We start from the raw sequence: 24,023 nt of genomic DNA on the forward strand, positions 1-24,023 counted from the left end.
CTACTTACACAGCTCTGAAAGCTTGATGACTGGGGCAATTGGTTCCTATGTCACTTATTTTGAAGAGGAGATCAGGCCATATTTCTAGCCTTTTGCTGAAGCTAGCAACTTAAGTTTTTAAAATTTCACCTCAAAAGAAAACATATATATACACACTATTTTCTAGCTGAAGGTTTTCAATAATAGTAATGATCATCATGATGACCACAGTTATTAATGATGTATTATATGTATCAAAATTGCTAAAAGAATAGATTTCTAATGTTCTTGCTACAAAAAAAAATGATAAGTTGGTGGGATGATGAATATGTTAATTGGCTGGGCTGAATTCTGCATAGTATACATAGATCAAAACATCACACTGGAGCCCATAAATATATACAATTATTATTTGTCAATTAAAAATAAATAATAAAAATACTTCATAAAAAATCACATAATAATTTTAAAATGGAACTTAAAAAAAACAGTAATTCTGGGTCCTTTAGACACTTTGTAAACACTAGTCCTAGATCCTATGTAAATACTAGTCCTAGGAAGTATTTTCTTTCTTTCTTTCTTTCTTTTTTTTTCCTTTTTTTGAGACAGAGTCTTGCTCTGTTACCCAGGTTGGGTGCAGTGGTGTGATCTTGGCTCACTGCAACCTCCACCTCCCAGGTTCAAGTGATTCTCCTGCCTCAGCCTCCTGAGTAGATGGGATTACAGGTGCACACCACCACGCCCAGCTAATTTTTTTATTTTTTTAGTAGAGACGGGGGTTTCACCATGTTGGTCAGGCTTGTCTTGAACTCCTGACCTTGTGATCCGCCTGCCTCGGCCTCCCAAAGTGTGGGATTATATAGGCGTGAGCCACCACGCCCGAACCTAGGAAGTATTTTCTAAGTTCCAGTGCCATCAGAGCTTATAAAATTTTTAGAGGCAAATCAGTGAACTTAAGCAACCCACTCCCAACCAGTCTTTGTCTCTCTCCATATACACCCTGTTCCCAGAGATGGAGGGAGGAAAGAAGAAAGCTGCTTTTATCCTTTGCCGTGGCCTGGGACTGCTGGGGCTTTAAATCTTTGTATGTTTGTGTAGGAGGATGAGGATGGGGACTTTCTGACTGCTATTCATCCACCTATTCATTCAATTTACTCATTCAACATATATTTATTAAGTCACCTACTGTGTGCTGGGCACTTGGTAAAGGGATATAATCTTATCTATCCTGCCAGTGGCTTCTCCCAGGTCTCTGAGGGTGTTTGGAGCTCATACCCTCTTCTCTTTAACAAGCGTGACAGTTAAAAGAGTAAGGGCTGGTATGGACAAAAGCAGGAAGGTGCCTGGGGTAGTAGTCATTGAGGGGAGTCATGGAGGAGCTGTATTTTCCTGAATTATTCAAGATCCATTTTGTTTCCCCAATTTGTTGAGGCTTTTTCTACATGTGAGATCTAAGAGGGTGTGAAGATGAGACTTAGGGGTGACTGGCAGACTGTCCTGAGCCCAAAAGTGTACCTTGAGTACCAGTGATGATTCCAGATCACAGTGTTTCAACCCTCAACACAGAAGCAGAATCCTGGACTGGCTACCGAGGGGCCCCTGCCAGCTGCTGGCTCCAAAGTTGGTTTTGTCTGTGGGCTAGATCAGTGTAAGTTGGGGTCCAGGCTGCTCGCTCAGCAGCCTGATTGATCTCCAGGGCTCTTTTGTCTCCTCCTCCCCAGTGGAAGCCTCTCCCCCTCTTCCCCTCTCCCCCTCTCCCCCTCTCTCCCTCTCTCCCTCTTCCCCCTCTCCTTGTCTCCTTCTCTCCCCCTCTGCTTCTCAGGCTCTTCCGCTTTCCTCCTCTGCTTCTAATGAATTGACATCTCCAAGAGCCGCCACATCTCTGGTAGTTTTACAAAACTGTCCTTGCTCTTCCTGCGTTTGCCCAGTCAAGGGTATTTTTGCCTGAGGTCGGAATGATGCTGTTAGTCCTGGTGATATGATTGCATAGCAACACAGAGCAGCTCTGAGAGGGGAGGAGGAGGAGAAGAAGGAAGACAGGGAAGTGGGAGAGACAGAGGGAGAGTGTGCATACAGCAGCTGTCGGCATCCCTGTCTCAGGGACTTCTTTGCTGATTCACAGAGGCAGCCCAGCCCCGGCCTCCCAGCTTACAGCTGCCGCCTGCTTCTCAGACCTGACGGAATCAGAAGGTAGGCCACAGAAAAATTATTTCCAAGCCTTGGCCTTGTTCAGCTGGCTGAGGGGAAATGACTGAGGGAGGGGAAGCTCCAGAGGTACTGTGTGGCGGGCGAGGGGTGAGGGGAGAGAGGGAAAATGAGTGTGTGTGTGTGTGTGTGTGTGTGTGTGTGTGTGTGTACGCGTGCCTGCCTGCGGTCTGCTTGCATGTGCCTTTAGGGGAAAACTTGCATTTAAAAATGCCCACAATAAAGTAGTCACCATTTAGATTCATAAAGAAAAAAAAAAAAAGATGCCCAAGAATAGAAACTCAAGCCGATTTGAGCAACTAAGGTCTAAAAATGAATAAGAAGGAGGTACACAGTTTGCTTCTTTGAGAAAAGAGGGGCATTTATTTATTTTAGGTTCTCAATAGCATGCTTTTTGTCCAAGGGTATACTTCTTGGCAGGAGGGAAGCAAAGGTGTGTGGAAAGCCTTGGCTAACAAGGGAGGAGAGAGGAAACATGGGACCTTGGAGCAGGTTCCCTGAACAAATGAGTATTCTGGCCAGCAGACAGGACACAGGAGTTCTTTGCTGAAGTAAACCAGGCTCTGACCTAAGAGCCTGGAGCTGAAGGGCTCATCTCATCTCTGTATTTACTTCCTGGCTCTGTTGTTTTTCCTGTGACATTTTCCCCCCTTATCTTCTCCCCTGGTTTCCTTTCTACACCCTGTAATCAGGAGGCATCTTTCTACTCTTGAAAGCATAGCTTGGAGTGGTTTCAAATAGGGCTTGCTTCTCTTGGAGTCCAACACCCTATCACCTTCTGCTCTCACCACCTTTCCCAGCATCGGACCAAGTGCCCCAGCCTAGTAAGTGGGCCTGAGACTATATGGGTAGTTAATGTTTATCCTTCCTTTGGTAGGCAGGTCGAGCCAGGCCTCACAGGTGTTGGGTCTAAGCAGGTGTCAAGGCTGGGATGGGGTGGGGTGGAGTGGGGTAGAGGAGAACGTCAGCAGCAGCTGCTGCCTGCTTCCGTTGAAAGCATGGTGCATGCTGTCTGGAAAAGAACATACTTTTAAAAAATGTCTTCTTTTTGATTGTCAAAAGAACAAAAGCCTTAAAAAAGCTCTATGTCTAGTTCATCTTAATTCCTGACTTTTCCAAAGAATCCTTGTTTCTAGATGAAAGGCCCTCAGGTAAATCACGTTTTAAAAGGCCTGTGGGAACCACAAGCCTCAGGAGATTTTCCTTCTAAGGTTTGCATGGGGAGATGATCCCAGAGAATCTCAGGGCCTTCTAAGGAAACCTCCGTGAAAAGGCAGTGTTGGAAGTGGCAGTGTTGTGTCCTGTTTCTGAAAGAAGACCAAGCCCCTCTGTCTCTGGGTTGGCAGGCCTCTGTCCTGTAGTCTTGCTTTCTGTAAACCATTGCTGGGGGATGAAGGCACATGGAAAGAACTCCTCTTCCTGTGAGATTTGTACTTCTAGGCATTCAGCCTCAGCTAAGTAGCTCTGTGCTCCAGGTCAGATTACCCTTCAAGTCCACCATAAAGGAGGGGAGCATAGCTTGAAGCAATGAATTTAGCAAAGGCCCTGAGCCAGATGCGGAGAGCACATCTGCGATTCAGCCCTTCTAACTATGGATGCTCAGAAGTTTCTGATGTTGGATCTGCCACCATGCCAGCTAGGATGGGGTCTCACTAATGAAGGCCAAGAAGATAGCCTTCTAAACTTCTCAGGGATACACACTCAGAGGAAACCCATTCAGTGGAAATTATACTATGAAATGACATTCCTCCCTTATGAAGGATTCTAAACATGCATCAGCAACAAAAATAGCAAGTGAGATAAATCCTTCTGGGATAGCATTTACCAAACCAATGTTCTATAGAGCCCCATCCTGAGAGAATGTTAATAGATTCTGTTTTAAAATAAGTGTTGGGGGTGTGTGTGTGTGCATGCATGTGTGTGTATTCTGCAGTTCAATTCTTTTTTGGAAATGCTTCTTAACCGAATTCTCATTTTGGAGAGTCACAGTGTATGTAACGCATATTAAAGACTCTGAGAAGTACTGCTGTAAATGAATGTTTAATTTTGTTTAACCCAGTACATCCCAGACTGGTTTGACCAGGGAACACTTTTCTGTATGGAAAACACTTTTTGCCTCTTGCAGATACAGTTTGGGGAACTGCTGCTAAAAAAAAATAATAAAATAAAAAATAAAAAAATAAAAAACTGGAAGAAATCATCACATGGATAACACTTGTAAAATAATCTAGTCCAACAATGCATTTCTAAACATGAAAAACCCAAGAGGTTAATCATATTGTTTTCCTTCCCATAGCTGATGAGAATCTGGGATTATCTCCTGATTCCCCAGCCCACTGTACCCAACTGCTGCTTCTCTAGCAGGTCCCCTCCTGTGAAACTAGTTCCAGGAAAATGAAGCAGATTTAAGGAATAATCCTTAAATTTTGAGTGCAATATTTACATTTAATACATTTCTTCTAGTATTTTGCTATATGCAAAAATTGTCAACTTTCTTTTCAGCATGGGCTTTGTTGCATTCTTTTAAACAATGTGTTATGAAATATCTTTGTTCATTCAAAAAGGTATAAAAATAATATGGTGAAAATCAGGTTATTCACTGCCCAGCTTAATAAAGAAACATTACCAGTAGAGTTGAAACCTTCTGTCTATTCTCTTTTTTTTTTTTTTTTTTTTTTTTTTTTTTTGAGACGGAGTCTCGCTCTGTCGCCCAGGCTGGAGTGCAGTGGCGCGATCTCGGCTCACTGCAAGCTCCGCCTCCCGGGTTCACACCATTCTCCTGCCTCAGCCTCCCGAGTAGCTGGGACTACAGGCGCCCGCTATCACGCCCGGCTAATTTTTTGTATTTTTAGCAGAGACGGGGTTTCACCGTGTTAGCCAGGATGGTCTCGATCTCCTGACCTCGTGATCCGCCCGCCTCGGCCTCCCAAAGTGCTGGGATTACAGGCGTGAGCCACCGCGCCAGGCCAGCCTTCTGTCTATTCTCCATGATTAAAGTTCTCTCTTTCCTTCCAAAGTAACCACTATCCTGGATTTGGTGTTTATTATTCCCATGCATTGATTTATATACTTTTACTACACATGTATATATTTTTAAACAACATATACTACTGCTGTATATGTTTTAAAAGTTTGTATCAGTGGTGTATCATACGTATTCTTCTGCAACATGATTTCTCTTCTCTTTTTTCTCCCCGCCAAGAGACAAGATCTTGCACTGTTATCCAGGCTGGAGTGAAGTGGTGTGATCATAGCTCACTGCAGTCTCGAGCTCCTGGGCTGGAGCAATCCTCCAGCCTCACCACCCCCCAGGTGGCACCACCATGCCCAGCTAATTTTTTTTCCTTCATAGAGACAGGGTCCTCCTATGTTGTCCAGGCTGATCTCAAACTCCTGGCCTCATGTAGTCCTCCTGCCTCAGCCTCCCAAAGTGTTGGGATTACAGCCATGAGCCACTGCACCTGGCTTGAAACTTATTTTTTCTATTCAATGTTATATTTGTGAAAAGCATCCATGTTGTAACACGGGTCTCTAGTTTACTCATTTTTTTTCACTATTGTATACTCCTGTAATGACTATACCACACTTTGTCTATTCTGCTGTTGATGGACATTTAGGCTATTTCTAGTTTTGAGCAATCACAGAGGTACTGTGATCATTCTTGTGTAGCTATTCTTAGGTGACAATTTCTACTGGGTAAATATCTGGGTGGAATTGTCCCCTTACAGGGTATGTGCATTGTCACCTTTGGGAGATATTGTCAAATCACTGTGCAAAATAGTTTACTAACTTACACTCCCACCATCAGTGTATAAAGGTTTCAGGTTTATTGCATTAATTGGCTCTTAGAGTTTTCTCCCATGGGGATGCATCTCTGATTTTTTAATTGGATAATAAATTTTATTTCTCAAAATTGCTTGACAGCTAAACTTCTCAGGAATACGTTTCCTTGTTTTCATTTGTAAATGAGGGGATTGGCCTAGATGATCTCAAAGGTCCTTTCTAGCTTGAAAATCTGAGTTTCTATGATTTATTCATTAAATCAGGTACATCTGAAGCAGAACCTTGGTTTTTTGGGTGCATTGCAGGAATTATTTTAGGAACTATAACAAAGTTTGTTACCAGTGAAATGTGTATCTTCTCTCTTACTGCCATGCTGTCAGGTAGAAAGCCAGTGGTATGAGAGAAAAGGCAGTTACACAGTGTTACCTTGGATTGGGGAGAGGATTCTGTAGCCCATGGGAAGGGGGTCGCCTTCCCATTGCCCTGTTCTTTACAGAACCTCTACATCTTAGAAGTCTTCCCTATCTCTTGAATTTTTTCTCCCAAGAATAATAAATGTTTGCTGTTGTTTTTTTTTTGTTTTGTTTTGTTTTTGTTTTTGTTTTTGTTTTTGAGATGGAGTCTCGCTATGTCACCCAGGCTAGAGTGCAGTGGCACAATCTCGGCTGGGAGGCTGAGGCAAGATAATCACTTGAACCCAGGAGGCGGAGGTTGCAGTGAGCCGAGATCATGCCACTGCACTCCAGCTGCACTCCAGCCTGGGCGACAGAGCGAGACTCCGTCTCAAAAAAAAAACAAAAAAAACCCCAAAAAACCGGATGTCCAGGCTTCCTTTCTGCACATACACACAGTAGATTTTTTTAAAAATGTTTTTACAAAATTGGAGTTCCACTAAACATGCTATTCTGACATTTGTTTTCTTTGGCCTAAAATATATAACTTTGAAATCTGTCCAAATCAGTGCATATAGATCTACCTCTTTCTTTTTAACAGCTACATAATATTCGCCGTGTGAGTGGCTATCGTAATAGATAACATTTGAATATTTACTAAATGCCAGAAACTATGAATTAACTCCTCTCAACAAAGCTAAGAGGTAGGTCTTTTTGTTATCCCTGTTTCACAGATGTGCGGACTGGAGCACAGTAAGGTTGGGGAGCTTGTCCATATCTGTGCTGATAAGTGGCCAAGGTGCAAGCCAGAGCATCCTGGTTCAGAGCCTATGTCCCAGACAATAATGCTGTGATATGTCTCAGACATAGTCTACTCACCAGTCCCCCGCTGGTGGACATTTGAGTGAATGCAGATTTTTGCTATTGCAAACAATACTGCAGCAGACATCTTTGTCCACTTCTGGAGGTCTTTTTGTAACATAGGCTCTTAGATTTCTCTGGTTTCTAGGTGGAAAGAGCTTATTTATTGAAAAAAAAATTTATTGAGCTCTAGGCATTGGGGAGGCTCTGAGCTTAAAATAGGAGACTTGACCAGAATTTCACTTCTCAGATGTCCTGTAAAGGTCACTTAAGTGCTTTTCATGGTTTGCCAGCCTGGTGCTGCCCCAGACCTTAGACTCACTGCATCTTATCTGTTTTTAATTGCTTGTGTCTTTGCCTGGGTAGTGGCATAACTGAGTCAATGCTTGGGCTCGCACCTGGTGGTCTATAGCCAAAAATTGTCTCCATTGTATCCATTGTATGGATACACTTGCCAGGTATCAGTGATTACAATACCTCAGAGCCTGGGTTCTAGAATTTACAGAGGCAGAATAGCATAATGATAAATAACTTGTATTCTGAGACACAACTGCCTGGGTACAAATCCCAGCTCTTCACGATGTATTCACAATATGACTCTGAACAAGTTACTTACCATCTCTGTGCCCCCATTTTCTCATCCACACAATGAGGATAGCAATAGTAACTACTTTATAGGGTTGTTGTAAGGATTAAATGAGTTAATGTATGTAGACTGCTTAGTTAATATATATAAAACACAGAATACAGTTATTATTTATTTGACTATGGAAAAGCTGGCACACGAATCTTTCCATAAAATAGTTGTTGACCTCCTTGTATTTTGGTGGGGAGCGGAGAGGGGGCGAAGAATTAGCTGTTATTAAATAGGTAATGTGTTCACATGGGTCAAAATTCAAAAAGTACAAAATGATATTTAGTAAAAAATTTTATCTCCTATTGGCAACATGGGGCTTATGTGGTGTGGGGAATAATTCTGTTTCTCAACCTGAGAAGTGATTATATGAATTTACTTTATAATAATTTAATATACTTTACATATATGCTTTATGTACTTTTATAGGTATATTTCTCATTTTGAAAAGGGCAGAAATAGTAGAAATCCCAAAGACATGGGGAGAATTTTTACTGCTCAGTTCCCTTCTCCAATGGTAACAGGCTCTTTTGTATACTTCCAAAGATATTTTTTTGCATCTATAAGCACATATTTTTAGTATACAAATGTAGACTAACCACCACCTTGATTTTTCTCTTGTTTTCTTTTTACTTAAGGTATATCATAAGAGATCATTTTGTATTGGCATATAAAGAGTTCTTAATTATTTTTTAAGTAGCTGTATAGAATTCCATTGTATGGATACACCATTATTTAATTAGTCCCCTAGTGATAGACGTTTAAGTTTTTGCAATTTTTTTTGCCATTTCAAGCCTTGTTTCAAATGCTGACATTGTACTTATTATTGTACTTGTTTCAAATGCTAACATTGTACATTATTCCACACAAATTTAAGTAGCATATGTTCCTATACATCTCCAGTTTATGGGTGCCTAGCACTGTGTTAAAAATATGTGGGATATAAATAAGTATCAGGTGTGGGTTTTGTCCCCCATGAGCCAACAATCTTGCTTTCATGCTGAAATCCTAATATCTCCCCTGTGTTTTTAAAGCTTTTTATCTCTGCTCAAGAGAAACAATGCCTTCCCACTGAATCCCCCTCAAACAGCCTGTGTATGGCTTTTAGAACCAGGAAGAGTATTTGTAGTAGCAAAAAGCCACAGTTTGGTATCCAGCAGGATCCCTAGGGGAGGGCAGGGAAGGCTTATTGCCACCCAAAAAGCATCCTCCACAACTGCATATGTCAAAATCTTCTCTTTCACCTTAGCTCGAAAGCTTCTTTTTCATAAATACATCCCAAATCCCTCCAACTAGAAGTGAACACTTCCTCCTCTGTGACCTCTTATAGCATAATTTCTGTGTCTTGCTGTCTCAGTCCATTTTCTGTTGCTTATAACAGAATACCTGAAACTGAGTAATTTATAAGAAAAGGAATTTATTTCTTACAGTTATGGAAGCTGAGAAGTCCAAGTTTGAGGGGCTGCATCTGGTGAGAGTCTTCTTGCTGGCATAAACTCTCTGAAGCATCCCAAGATGGCATGGAGTATCACATGGCTAGAGGGCTTAGTGTGCTGGTTCAGATCTCTCTTCCTCTTTTTATAAAGCCATGAATTCTCCTCCCGTGATAACTTATTAATTCATTAATCCATGAGTGGATTAATCCATTCATGAGGGCAAAGCCCTCATCACCTCTTAAAGGCTCCAGCTCTCAATACTGTCACATTGGGGACAGATATTCAAACCACAGCACCCACGTATGGTATGAATAATTTTCCCCGCTAAAATTATCCTTTTTTTTGTTTGTTTATATGTCTTGTTTCCTACATTTGACCAGTGGGGGACCAAGTCTGATTCATCTTCAATCTCTCATAGCCTTTGCAAATTAAAAAGAGGAATAGGAAAAAAATCAGTATGTGCAGATGGTGATTTGAGATAGGATGGAGCTAGATAGAGGCAGAAGAATCTTTGTGTATAACAAAGAGTACTCGCCCAGGAATCAGGAGGCCCTGGTTCACTTGTGTCTCAACATCTTCATCTGTAAAGTGGGATCTTAATTCTGACTGGGACAACTTTACTAGGTTGTACTGAGGATCATGAAAGACAGCACAACAGACTACAAAGGCATGCTATATGAATACAGAGAATGATAGTGTTTGGTGCTTAGCAACCCTTAAACATTAACACTTGATACATTAGCAAACTAAGGCCTAGAGAGGCAATATGACTTGAGGTCACAGTCAGGGGCAAAGTCTAAAAAGAGCAGAGGATAGTCATTTTAGGACCAGAAGAAATCTATTCCTTTTCTGCCTGTGTTAGGATTAGAAGGTCTGGATTCTCTGACTCCTGGGTTTATCTTAGTTTTGTTTTGTGAAGCCTTAACCTAGCATCAGGTCAGTAGAGGAATAAGAAAGAATCTTATAATCTGGAGAGAAATGAATCTCAAAAGAGAAGAAAAGAGATAGTTGATGAAAGAAGAGATACAAACGACCACTAAAAGTGTGGAGGAAAAGCTAAATATCTTTAGCAATTAAGGAAACGCAAAGTAATCCTCAAAATGCCATTTTCACTTACAAAGTTGGCAAATAAAGTAAGAATACATACTGTGGGCAAGTGTGCTGGGAAACTGGCACTCTCATACATTGCTAGTAGTAGTGTAAAATGATATAACTTTTTCTAGGGCAATTTAGACATATGTATCATAAACGCTTTGATCCAGGAATTCTCCCTTATAGGCAATTATCCTATGGAAAGAATCACAAATATGCACAAGGTTGTTCACTGCACTTTGATTTATAAAAAAGAAGAACTATAAACATATGTCTAATTGTTAAACTATGGTGTATCCATTCAGTGGGATACTATACAATGACGATAGCTAACACTTATTGAGTTGTGTATTGTTGCCAGACACTGCGCTAAGTTATTTAAATTATTAACTTTAATCATTAGAATAATTCTGTGAGGATGCTATCATTATTTATCCCCATTTTGCAGATGAGGACACTGAGGCTCAGAGAGGTTAACTTGTCCTGGACCACACTGCTAATAGGTTGAATAGTGTGGATTTGACTCTAGGTCTGTCTGATGCCAGTGCCCATGGCCTCAGTCACAGTGCTGTACTTCCTATGCAGCTGTTAAAAATCATGTTTTAGGCTGGGCGTGGTGGCTCACACCTGTAATATAAACACTTTGCGAGGCTGAGGCAGGCTGATCACTTGAGCTCAGGAGTTTGAGACCAGCCTGGCAACATGACAAAACCCCGTCTCTACCAAAAATACAAAAAATTATCCAGGCATTGTGGTGCACACCTGTAGTCCCAGCTACCTGGGGGTACTGAGGCAGGAAGATCGCTTGAGCCTGGGAGGTTGCAGTGAGCCAAGATCACGCCAGTGCACTCCAGCCTGGGTGACAAAGTGAGAGACCCTGTCTCAAAAAAAAAATCATGTTTTAAGGGAATAGTTAATGACATTCTAAAATGACCATGATATAATGGCAAGTGAAAAAAGCAGGCTATGAAATGATAGCATGTGATGGCGATTTTATTTTAAAAGTGTATGTATATATTTTTCAGAGAAAAACTAAAGTTCATAGCTGTTAGTAATGATTATCTCTGGGTGGTAATATTACAGATTATTTTTATTTTCATCCTTATTATTTTTTGTATTTCCCAGTTTTTCTATCAAGAACATGTATTACTTCTATAATCAGCAAAAATAAAAATGTTAACATAAAAAGAGGTCTGAAAGCAAGCCTCTTGTAGCCTTTATGCTTATAACACATCCATAGCAGTACTTCATTTTTTAATCTAAGTGACTAATGCTTTTGTGGTGTCTGATCACAGAGGAGCCATATTTTCAGTCATTCTTTGGGGATGAGTAGCTACATAGCTGTATAATCTATAGGGACTTTGACTACAACAAAGTACCCTTTAGACCACAACCTCTTGTGCCCTTGTGATTTGTAATAATCTCCATTCTTTGGACTATGGTCTCCTGAGGAGGAGGGGTGGGTACTTAATGCAAGGAGTCCACATATCTTTAAATGCATAAATGTTTTTCTCACTCGGTAAGTTCTAAAAGTACAGCTACTATTGTGGGTGAGAGTGGGTGAAGTGAGATTTTTTTTTTTAGTCTTAAGAAGGGCCTCTTATATCTAAAACATTGTGAACCACTGGAATAGAGTCTAAAAATGGTGGTTATTTAATTATCTGCATCATGAATAAAAGATGCTCAGTTCCGGCCCTTTGAATCAGGGTTTGTGTGTCTTTGCCCCACACTAAAAGAGATCACCTCATTATTTGCAAGCATCATCTTTGCCACCCATTCTCATCACATTTGTTTACATTCTCTAAACCATCAATTGGTTTGTACATCTAAACTTTGTCCCCATATTTCTCCTTTACTAAGCTTAGCTCTTTACATCTAAAGCTGAATATGTCTCAAGCATAGCTTATTATGCAACACTGCCCCTATTCCCTACCACAGCAAATTTACTCTTTCTCCTGTCTTCCTTCTCTTGCTGTTGGCAACATTATCCACTCAGCTCCCAAATTAGAAACCTTTGACTCCTTCTCCTCCCTTACTGTTCACATCCAATTGATCATCAAGCCCAGTGTATTTTACCTCTCCAATGTACCTCAGAGTCATGCTGTCTGCTTCATCCTCACTGCAACTGCCTGCCTATTCTAACAGCTTCTCAACAGGTTCTTCCTTTTGGAGAATCACTCTACAAGGAAGGCAGGGGGCTCTTTCTAAAATGCAAATCTCGGCCAGGCACAGTGGCTCATGCCTGTAATCCCAGCACTTTGGGAGGCCGAGGCGGGTGGATCACCTGAGGTCAGGAGTTCGAGACCAGCCTGGCCAACATGACGAAACCCCATCTCTACTAAAAATACGAAAAATTAGTGGGGCATGGTGGCAGGCACCTGTAATCCCAGCTACTCAGGAGGCTGAGGCAGGAGAATCACTTGAACCTGGGAGGCAGAGGTTGCAGTGAGCTGAGATCGCGCCACTGCACTCTGGCCTGGGCAACAAGAGCGAAACTCCCGTCTAAAATAAATAAATAAATAAATAAAATAAAATGCAAATCTCATTATGTCACTCCCTGCTTAAAATCTTCAGTGCCTCCCCATTGTCTACAAGATAAAGCCTACAATCCTCTGCTTGTCATTCAAGGCATGGCCCAATGTGGCCACAGCCTCACCTCCTGCTACACACAACAAGGCACCTACCTTGTACTCTGGTCACACGGAACACACCATATATTTAATTTTCATGTTTGTATTTTTTTTAACCTTCACTGCCTAATGACAAATCTGTTTCTCTTTCATGACTCACCTCAAGCACATTTCCTCTAGGGAGACTTTTCTTGACATGACCAGATAGAACTCACGATTCCCTCATCTGTCTCTTCACTTCATCCCATAAACACTTCCATTATGACCTCAAATAACACTTTATGGCCATTATTTTCTCCACATTTGTTCTCTCTGTATGTGATACTCCTCAGGGGAAGCCCCCATGTCTTTTTCATCTCTGTGCCTCTTAAACTCTAACCATACCGATCCCATTGTCCTCTGAACATGCTAGGTCTTTTTATGACATCCACCTTTGCACAGGTGGATCTGTCTGCTGGGAATGCCATTCTCCCTTTCTCCTCTGCACAAGCAAATATCTACTTATCTTTTGAGACTCATCTCAAGTGTGCTCTTTCTGAAATATGTGCATATTCTCAGAGTTAGCTGTTCCCCACTCTGTGCTCCCTTAGCCTTTTGGTAAACTCTTGATTTTAGCATTTGCTATGTAAGCATTTTATTATAATTATCAGCATACATGACTGCCTCCCCTACCCATCTTGCCCACCTCCACCCTTAGGCTTTGAGATCTCAGCAGTTATCTTTATGTCTCTAGCACAAAGCACTATAGGTAAACAATAAATGCTTCCTTGGTCAATAATTAAATAAAGTATTTTATGGTACATGGTGGCCTGGGTAGGTCAGTAAGTTTTGAATACTTATTTGTATATCTGGTCAAGGCACCTCTGGGTAGATGCTTGATTCATAGGCTTTTCTAGGTCTTGACTCGAAATCTCTCTGTATTGCTTTTCCAGGTGCTTAATGATCAATAGTTGGTGCACTGCCTATCCTCATCCCCCCCATGAGCCTTGGTTTTTATGCAACCTATGGTCATGCAGGGATGCCCTTACACCCTCCCACGATGTCATGATTGGCAGGCAGCTGACCAGTTCCATCATAGCAGCAGCCTCCGAAGCACCTGCCCCCACCCTCAGGTAAGAGTCTGATAGTGAAAGAAAGACCTGTGGAGAGATAGTGGACACAGGATCTGTGTGTCCTTGGGGTACCCACGCTTCCTAAGGCTCAGGGGCACTCTCTGTATACATGCAACCCCTTGGATAGCATGGGGAATATATTGGGCCCATCCTTTATTACTCATTATGTCTTTTATTGGGGGGCATAAGGAAAGGAAGGGTGTTGGGCTGGGCAGCTCAGAGGGCCCACTGCAGCTGAGGGGGGCTGGTTCCATGTTAACCTTCTAAGAGTTACAGGTCCAGGAATGTCCTAGAAGAGTATGATCCTTCAGGGCATGGTCTAGGACTAGGCAGGTCCTTCCTTTGGCTTGGCTTCTCTGTGGCATGCCTTCCATTTTCCACAGGTGTCTCTCTCCTGCCATCGGCTTTTCCTCTCAAGTTCCTAGCCTTTTTCATAGCTCCTGGCTCATCCCCACTTAGAATTCCATGAGCTCCATATCTGCCTGTCCTCTCTGCTCCTGTAGTAGTGTGATGATGGTGGTGTATGTGTCCGCCTGTGTATGTTGGTAGGCAGGTAGAGGATGTGTGTGAGACAGTAGAGAGGGCAGCCCCCTTTCCCGACAATGAGGGAGGTCTAGGGAAAGTTGACTGGAGAAGGGAGATACATAAGCATACTTTGGTTGCCCTACAATGCTTTGGGGCCCAGAGACTATGGGGGTGTGAGAAAGTGCTATGTCTCCTGGAGCCTCACAGATGGGCTGCAGTGCTGAGTCACTGCTGGGAGGCAGGCAGCGGCCGAATATACAGGAAGGAGGAAGGGAGGAAGAAAGGAAGTGGGGATGGAGAATGTGGATGCTGGGGAGCCTGTTTTGGGGGCAGTAATGAAGGAAAGTCAAGGTCCAGAGAGGCATTAGAGTCAGGTCCCCCTGAGCTATTTTCCCCACATCCAGCTAGAAAGAAATTACTGCCTCGAACATATTCTCAAAGCGAGAGTCAACATAGACTCCCCCATTAACCTACCCCTTCCCCGGAGTGGGACTTTCACAGGGTCGAGGGATTGAGAAAACTGAGCCCTTCCAAAGGCTTACCCTGTTCATTGTCTACCCCCTCAAAACACCACCATGTAGGCAGGGAAACCTGAGGGCTTCATTTTGTGATTGCCAATAGCATGGGCAACTTCTCTCTTCTGCCACGATCCAGTTTCTCTTCCTTTCCTGCAACCTTTTTCTCAAAGATTCAGGGGATGGATAGAGAGCCTTGAGGGGAGTGGGGTGCAAGAAGCAAATATCCTGGCTACAAAAGCCAGAAGTAGAAGGTAATTGATAGGGAAGGAGAAAGAAATGTGCCCATTGTGTGCCTGGCTCTGCTAGGTGTGACTTGAGAGTATACTGGGAAGTAGGAGAGGGAGAGCAGGGTGATGGAGAATAGTATGGCAGCTGGGTGGGGATTTGGGAAACCAAGAAGTCTGCAGGGAATGCAAAGCTAACATGGGTAGAGCCCAGCTCATCGTGGGTGCTCCCCTCAGAGCCAGGACAGCTTGATTGTGGCTGGGTCACAAGGGGCTTTTTCTAACTCTGGACACTCCCAGTGCAGAGGACCCAGCACGAGTGAAGATATGGCCCAGAGCTAGAACGACTCCCTGCTCTTGGCCTGCCGTCCCCTGCCATCCCCCAGCCACCCTGGGTGGCTCCACCCCAGAACCCCAGAAAGAGTCAGGCAGCTGTTCCAACTATTCCTGTAGGTGGGCCTCAGCATGGAAACAATGTGGAACTGTTGGAAAGCCCAGAAGACTCTGTGGGAGATAAATAAGGATGGGAACAGAACCCTTTTTGGTAAAAACGATGTGTTTTCCCTCAGTGCTGAGGGATGGGGGCCCAGCTTGGGAATGTTAACCTTTCCCCAGACAAGTCTGCTGGAAAAGGAGAAGAGTGGCCACTTCCAGGAGGGGCCCTACCCCTCAGGCCAGTGGCTTACAGGAAAGGGCCTTCCCCTGCCCCGACCCAGGGTAGCACAGGCAGGACACAGGAGCCTCCCTGGCAATGGCTGCCTACATGGAACTGCTGGGTCCCAGTGACCCCTTTCCCTCCCCTGTGAAAGTTCAACGGGATGCCCACTAACTATCCATTTCCCTTTGGCCTCAGGGTACAGCGAGAGGTCTGAGGGCTATGGCTCTCCCTCCACTCCTCTCTGCCTCTCAAAGGCAGGGCAGAGCACCCCTCCATTTTCACAGTAGACTCTGACGAATCTCCTGGCCTCTGCACTCACCCAAGGATAATCACATTTAGAGGGATTCTGCTGCGCCTGCTTCCAGATGCTGCCATCCCATGGCTCTGTCCCCAGATGCGCCACAAACCTTCCTCACTGTCTCTGAGGAGGCTTACTTAGTTGAAGACAAGGCTTATTTTCCAAGCCCATCCTCTTATGTCTTAGGGAAATTGCTTACCAGAAGCTTGTCACCAAAGTGGTCTGATCTTATCCTCCACCTCAGGGGAGGGGTGGGCCTAGAGGCAGAGTGAGCCCTTTGTGTCTTCCATGGAAAGGGAAAATAAATCAACAGAAGCTGCCCTCTGCATGCCCCTCCTCAGCACCATGGAATGCCCAGTCCCACTCCCGCCATCCTTGCCAGCCTGAGAGGGCCATCCTGGCCCTGGTGTGGCAGGCCCAGTTGGGAATGAACTGGAATTCTCCAGAGACAAAGCTCTGATTCACCAGCCAGGCCCTGACATAGCCGCCCCCTCCAGATTCCTGGGGGGTCAGTAAACAAACAGGGTGACCCCTGCCTCCTGGCCTGGCTCAGCCCCTCCTGCCTCCCTGAGAGGGCTTGCTCAGAGCCTGTCAGGATTCTGCCTGTTTGTGGCTCACCAGACACTAGGTCTGGATTCCTGGTGAGGGATGATCATGGAGCTGCCGGATCCTGCTATGGACTCCCCAGGCAGCACAGGTAGGGTCAGCTCCTGGGGCTGCAGGCTGGCTGAGTGCTGAGCTTTTCCCATAGCTTGACTGCTTCCTCACTTCCCTTTCTCGGTGTGGCTGTGAGCTATGGTTTTAATGGGATGATTGGTTTCCTAAATTGCCTGGAGAGTCTTGTGTGGGGAAGAAGTATGGTTGGGGGCAAGGGGAGACTACAAGAGTCTTGGCCACTGACTAGCAGGGCCATTTTCTTTCCAAATGAAGGCAAGCATGTAGACAAGCAGGTAGGCAGGTGTGGGTCTCCCTAGTCTGGGGTAGAGCAGCCCAGGCTGATTTCCTCCTCCAATTCCCCTTCCCTCTTCCTGCTCCTGCCCCCTGGCTGGGCAGTTCTGACACTGTTCTATAGGTAGCTACCTTCCTTAGGGCTATCCGGGATAACCACCATTCCCCCAAACCCCACAATTACCCCCATAGGGCCTTACCAGTGCCCAGGAGAGCAAGCAATAGACTATGTGCCTGAGGGCTCAAGACTAGACTTTGGCAGGCTCCATGGCTTGTCCTCTTGGCCATCAACTCTGGTCAGAGTCCTCTGCTCATCTTTATGAGCAGTTCTCTTGAAGACTGTGTCCAGGCTTCCTGACTGTGGTGGACACATCAAAGCCAAGGTTCATATGGGAAGTAAGACGTGGACCACTGATAGTTCTCTCTTGCCAGTCTACTCCCTCTATAAATCTTCATGGAGAAACTCCTCAGCTTGCTTTTCTAGAAGGTTGGGTAAACTGTAGGACCCTGAAGTATGAGCCGACAGCTTACCTGCAATGGTATGGTTGCCCATAATTTGGGCAATTCTGTGCAGCTTCTTACCTAATGCAGGTACTTCCAAGACCCCATCTGGGCAGTGGTCCTGAGGAGTGGGGGCCCAGCTTGGGAATGTTAACCTTTCCCTAGGTCCAAAATTTATAATCATGAGTAACAATAATAGTAGGCAGCAGTTCTATGTAACTGACCTGTACCAAGAGAAGACCTGGCAATGAATAGGACCACAGGGTCTTTCTTCATCTCAGTCCCTGAACACACAGAGAATAGCATTTCTGAACCCTGACAGCAACCCTTCTCTCCCCTTGTTCACACTTATCTCACCCTTGGCTTGGTGCAGACCAGGGTGTGGCACAATCCAAGGATCACAGGATGTTTGTGTTTCTGTCCAGGTTAGAGCTGCTGTCACCAGCCCTGCACCTCCTCAAGATGGTGCCGGGGTTCCCTGCCTAAGCCTAAAGCTGTTGAACGGGTCTGTTGGTGCCTCTGGACCCCTGGAACCACCAGCCATGAATCTGTGTTGGAATGAAATAAAAAAGAAGTCTCACAACCTCCGGTAAGAAACAGGTGCCTTAGGGAATTGGCTTAGATGGTGTTGGGCTCCTTTTGCTGCTGCACCCTGTCCTTCTCCTCTCAGCCTGTGCATCCCCCTTTCCTCAGCCCACCCACTTCTCCCTTTCCTACACTGGCACTGGGGAAAGAGCCTTGCTTTAGAAGTCAGGAGACTTGGATCTGAGCCTCAGTTTTAAGTAGTTGTGTCACCCTGAATACCTTGTTTGAGTTCTCGAAATGTTAGCTTCCATTTGTTTTTTATAAGGACAAAAAATGAGTGGAGGAATAATACCTGTTCTAACTACCTCACAGTGTGGTCATAGGAATTCAAATCAGATGTGGAAATGCTTTCTAAACTTAAAAATGCCGAGGTATAAATGAAGGGGATGATTGCTCCCTTCTCCTCTTCCTCTCATAGCTGTCCTATATCTTGGTAGGTCTCATCTGTTCACTTCCCCATCCTTTTACGTTCTATCCATAAGTTTTCAGCCCACCTATTTCTCCCCAAACTAAGGGTAGCTCTGTAAGAGCCTGAAGTCAATTTTTTTCTCAGTTGATCGGCTTTCCCTAGCTGTCTGTGCATGCCTGCCACTTTTTTTCTCCACCCTCTATCATCAAAGTCCAAGCTTCTGGCTTCTGATGGGCTTTGTTAGGGGTGAGGCATTGTGGATAAGTTGAAAGAATGCAGGCTTTGGAGTCAGGTAAACCTGAGTTCAAATCATCGCTCTATCAATGACTTAACTGTGTGACCTTTGGGAACCTACTTACCCTTTCTGGGCAATAGGAATGCCTACTTAATAAGGTTTTTGAAGAATTAGTTGAAGCAATAATTTAGGTAAAGATCTTGGCCTAGGTGGTGGTGGGAGGGGGGGGCAATGAATAAAGATAGTTATTATTGTCAGCCAAGGGGAATGGCTTGATGGCTGCACATATCCTTGGCCAGCCTCTAGCTTCCTACCATGGTTCATTTGGAGGGCAGCGGGGTAGGAGGGCAGACAGAGATAATTATACAGTACAGATTTTTCTGTTTCCATATCTCAGACCTCTAGCCAATGTTCCTTTGGGTCCCAAGGACTGTTATATTCGTATGCATCCTTGCACATGTGCATGCCTATACTCAACCACCCAACTTGCCCTTTCCACTTACTGAATCCTCTCCTGCTCAGAGGGCAGTTCGGAACAGCCTCTATGGTTGAGCAGTTTGGCATGACTTGAATTCTACCAGGGCAAGAGGGGAACCAGACAGCTGTCACCTCTAATGCCCTTGTTCAGTTTCCTACCCTTCCCAGCCTGATGTTTGGCACGCAACTGAAGTAACTGAGATCCACAAAGTGACATTTTAAGCCATTCAAGTTTGGGATGCCTCCACACCCATGGTTCTACCTACTGGTTTTAGTACTGTGCTCCATGTGGAGGTGCCTTGGGACCCTCTTTGGGTGGGTAAGAGGGAGGACTCCAGGCCTCCTCCCACTTGAACCAGAAAAGCTCCTCCTGAATTTGTTTTCTATATTAAAGTTCCATATAACTTAGTTTGGAAAAAAAAATGTTTTGCCACTTAAAAAGAAGACTGAACATCACTGGTTTTACTCATTGTGTGCAGTGCTCGCCTAGAGGCCTTCTCAGACCACAGTGGAAAGCTTCAGCTCCCTCTTCAAGAGATTATTGACTGGCTCAGCCAAAAGGATGAGGAGTTGTCAGCTCAGCTGCCCCTACAAGGGGATGTGGCCCTGGTGCAACAGGAGAAGGAGACACATGCGGTAGGTTAGAATCAGAGAAGCCGTGGTGTGTAGCCTCTCAGCTGGGGAGGAATCCCTTCTGCAGTACCCTGACAGACACCCAGCTCTGCTGAGACACCTAAATGAATAGGAGGCTGTATGCAGTCCTATTAGTCTGTGGCTAGCATGCCACAGCCTAAGTCAAATATTTTCTTTCTACCCCTCCCATCAAATTCTAGCCTCCCTTAATATACTGCCATGATTTTTAATGGGAACATGGGGAAATGAACATAACATAATGCTAAGTGAAAAAACACAGGATACAAAACTAAGTGCAAGTGGATCTCAATTGTATAAAAATGTATATAGATGAGTGTGATGTTTACATACGTGTAACAGCATAGGAAGGAACTGTATCAAAATGTTAACAATGGTTAACTCTAGGTAATAAAATTGGAGTTCTTAATTTTCTTCATATCTTTCTGAAATTTCTAATATTTCTGTGATATATATTACTGCTGTAGTTAAAATACTTCTTAAAATGACTACAGAATGAAATATAATACAGCAATAAAATAAACTATAACCACGTGCCACAGCATGGGTGAATCTTACAGACAGACAATATGTTGAGTGAAAAAAAGCCGGATACAAAAAGAGTATATACTGTATGATTCCACTTATACAAAGTTTAAAAATAGGCAAAACTAATCAGTGGTTTTACAAGTAAAAATTGTGGTCACCTTTGTGGGAGGGGAGGGAGGGGTGGGGCATGAAGGTGAGATAGTGACTAAGAGGGCCCACCTGGGATGCTGATAGAGTTCTGTTTCTTGATCTCAGTACTGGCTACATCAAGATGTACAGTTTTAGTTTGTGTATCCCGTATATATTTCAACCAAAAATTTAATTATAATTTTAATATAAATCCTGCCTATCTTGGTTTTGATTTCCATAAGACCCTTACAGGAAGCTTTCTGAGTCTTCTGGAGAACCAAGATCCCCACATTTTTCTCTATCCTGTGGCATAGACAGACAAATTTCATACTAAACAGACCTTCCAGTGTCAGAGTTATTTTTCTGTCTATCAGGAGGATTGCACGTCTTTTTGTCTAGGTAGTTCAAAGATACCTGATAATGCCAAAGAATCAAGACACACTGAGAAGAAGAAAGGTTGTCAATTGCAGGATGGAATGTAAAGTGATTGAAAAACTTTCCTTTCCTGTTGACCATATTGCTAAACTTTATAGGCCTTTATGGAAGAAGTCAAGTCTCGGGGCCCCTACATCTATTCTGTGCTGGAGTCAGCTCAGGCCTTCCTGTCCCAGCACCCATTTGAGGAGTTAGAGGAGCCTCATTCTGAGAGCAAAGGTAGGTGGTCTTCTGTTTTTCCCACTTCTTCTTGAGCCATGTACTGCTGAACAAACACCCTCCTGCCTTCACCAAACTCATTTTCTTACCTGTTATCTAGGAGGATAGTTTCCCCCAGGAGTCCATCCAAAGTTGGGGGGAAGCAAGATTCCTACTGCAGGAAAAAAAGCAAAGAGAATATAGCCTGGAGCAGGGGTCAACAGTTGTGTGACCCAAAGCTGTATGTGGCTCTTTGGAGCAGCATGTGTGGCCATTTAATGAGATGTGGAAAAGAAAAACAAAAAACCACTCAAATGAATTGAACTGACTCAATGAATAAAAGTACCAGTATGTCCTTTAAAAACATAGTGCTGGCTGGGCACAGTGGCTCATGTCTGTAATTCCAGCACTTTGGGAGGCTGAGGCAAGAAGATCACTTGTGCCCAGAAATTCAAGACTAGCCTGGGCAACATAGTGAGACCCCCATCTCTACAATTTTTTTTTGCGGGGGACGGAGTCTCGCTCTGTCGCCCAGGCTGAAGTGCAGTGGTGTGATCTTGGCCCACTGCAAGCTCCGCCTCCTGGGTTCATGCCATTCTCCTGCCTCAGCCTCCCGAGTAGCTGGGACTATAGGCACCTGCCACCACGCCTGGCTAATTTTTTGTATTTTTAGTAGAGACGGGGTTTCACTGTGTTAGCCAGGATGGTCTCAATCTCCTGACCTCGTGATCCACCCACCTCGGCCTCCCAAAGTGCTGGGATTACAGGCATGAGCCACCACGCCTGGCCCCAAAATTTTTTTTTAATTAGCTAGGTTTTGTGGTGTGTGCCTGTAGTCCCAGCTACTTGAGAGGCTGAAATGGGAGGATCACTTGAGCCCAGAAGTTCGAGGCTGCAATGAGCTATGATTGCTCCACTGCATTCCAGCCTGGGCAACAGAGCAAGACCCTGACTCTAAAAATAAATAATATACAATAAAATAACAAACTAAAATAATCATAATTTAAAAATACTGCTTTATTCCAACATCGAGGGACATGCAAACCAGCAAATAATAAACCTTTATAAAATCTAAAAAGTTAGGTGATGATTGCCTTTGAAAGGCAAATTGGCTATGACTCTTTGGAATTTTTTTGTGTTTAGTCTTTGTTTTTGAGACAGCCTCTCACTTCATAACCCAGGCTGGAGTGCAGTGGCGTGATCACAGCTTATTGCAGCCTTGACCTCCCAGGCCCAAGCTATCCTCCAGCCTCAGCCTCAGCCTCAGCATCCTGAGTAGCTGGGACTACAGGCGCATGCTACCACACCCAGCTAATTTTTGTGTTTTTTGAAGAGACCAGGTCTCGCCATGTTGGCCAGGCTGGTCTTGAACTCTTGGGCTCAAGTGATTGGCCTGCTTGGCCTCCTGAAGTGTTGGGATTACAGGTGTAAGTCACTGCGCCCAGCCGACTGTGACTCTTTGATACTGACTCCAATAACTTCTAGCCCCTTCCCTTGATAGAGAGGGCCACTCTGGTCTAAATTCAAATAAGGCAGTGGGATGGGACTCATGGTGACTAGATCTGAGTGGTGGTCCAGCAAGCCCTCTTCTCCAAAAAGAATCCTCAACCCTCTGAGATGGATTGTGAATAGCCTGAAAGGACCCTTCATGAATTGAGCCCTTTGTCAATGCCATATGCCCGTCTCAGTTTATTTCTGGCCCTTCAATGGGAGGGCTAGTACTTAATTTGATGCCCGATGGGCCTCAGATAGGACAAGCTCTAGAAAGAGCAGCACAATTCTAGTTAGCCTGGGGCTATGGGGCTCTGGATCTTCTGAGGAGAGATCTGAGGGAGGAAGAAGAAATCTACAGATTAGGAGCCTAGGTGGAAAAGCCAGACACATTATACCAACTTCTCCTGGGCTGAGCCTTCATAAAATGCCTCCCTTTGGCTGGAAGTGGGCAACAGAAACTAATGCAAAATCACATTCCAGGGTCGTATGAATAGGGCTCTAGATGACTTGCCTCACTATACCTTTTATAATGTCTTACTTTTTCATTTCCTACTGTTTCAAAATATGAGGAAATCCTCATGATATAGTAAGTGGAAAAACACAATATGGTCTCTTGACTGTGGTGGCGGATATGTAAACCAACGCATGTGATAAAATCACATAGAACTAAACACACGTGTACACACACACACATACACACACGAATACAAGTAAAACTGGGGAAACTTGGACAAAATTGGCAGATTATGTCAATGTCAATATCCTGATTGTGATATTATACTGTAGTTTTGCAAGATGTTGTCATTTGGGGAAACTGGGTAAAGGGTACATGAAATCTCTGTGTTATTACTTATAACTGCCTATGACTCTACAATGATTTAAAAATAAAGTTTTTTTTAAAAAAAAACGTGACTGTATTAAAGGGCTCAACCATGGAAAAATATGTATTTGTGTGTGTATGAATATATACACAAACATGCCCACATGTGCACACACACATACACACACATTTTATAAAGGGCTGTTTCTGTCTCTTTCTTTGAGCTGACCCTGCCTGGTTGGCCTAACCTGGCTTCCTGCCTCCTC

General features: G+C 44.0%; 1 protein-coding gene across 4 annotated transcripts in view; it reads left to right on the plus strand.

The window, feature by feature from the left end:
• Positions 1 to 1,728: 1,728 nt before the first annotated feature.
• Positions 1,729 to 24,023, plus strand: part of DRP2 (dystrophin related protein 2) — a 112,210-nt gene continuing 89,915 nt past the window's right edge. The window contains exons 1-6 of one of the 4 annotated variants that reach the window (XM_003810406.5): positions 1,734 to 2,169; positions 6,961 to 7,063; positions 13,945 to 14,124; positions 18,222 to 18,385; positions 19,982 to 20,138; positions 21,344 to 21,464. In XM_003810406.5, coding sequence (XP_003810454.2) covers positions 14,008 to 14,124; positions 18,222 to 18,385; positions 19,982 to 20,138; positions 21,344 to 21,464 — 559 coding nt within the window. In that variant the 5' untranslated portion in view covers positions 1,734 to 2,169; positions 6,961 to 7,063; positions 13,945 to 14,007. Of the gene's footprint in view, positions 2,170 to 6,960; positions 7,064 to 13,944; positions 14,125 to 18,221; positions 18,386 to 19,981; positions 20,139 to 21,343; positions 21,465 to 24,023 lie in introns of all 4 variants that reach the window. The other 3 variants (XM_055106580.2, XM_008962756.4, XM_034950732.3) reach the window with 3 other exon arrangements.

The sequence above is a fragment of the Pan paniscus genome, chromosome X (genome assembly GCF_029289425.2).
Source record: "Pan paniscus chromosome X, NHGRI_mPanPan1-v2.0_pri, whole genome shotgun sequence".
NCBI lineage: Eukaryota > Metazoa > Chordata > Mammalia > Primates > Hominidae > Pan > Pan paniscus.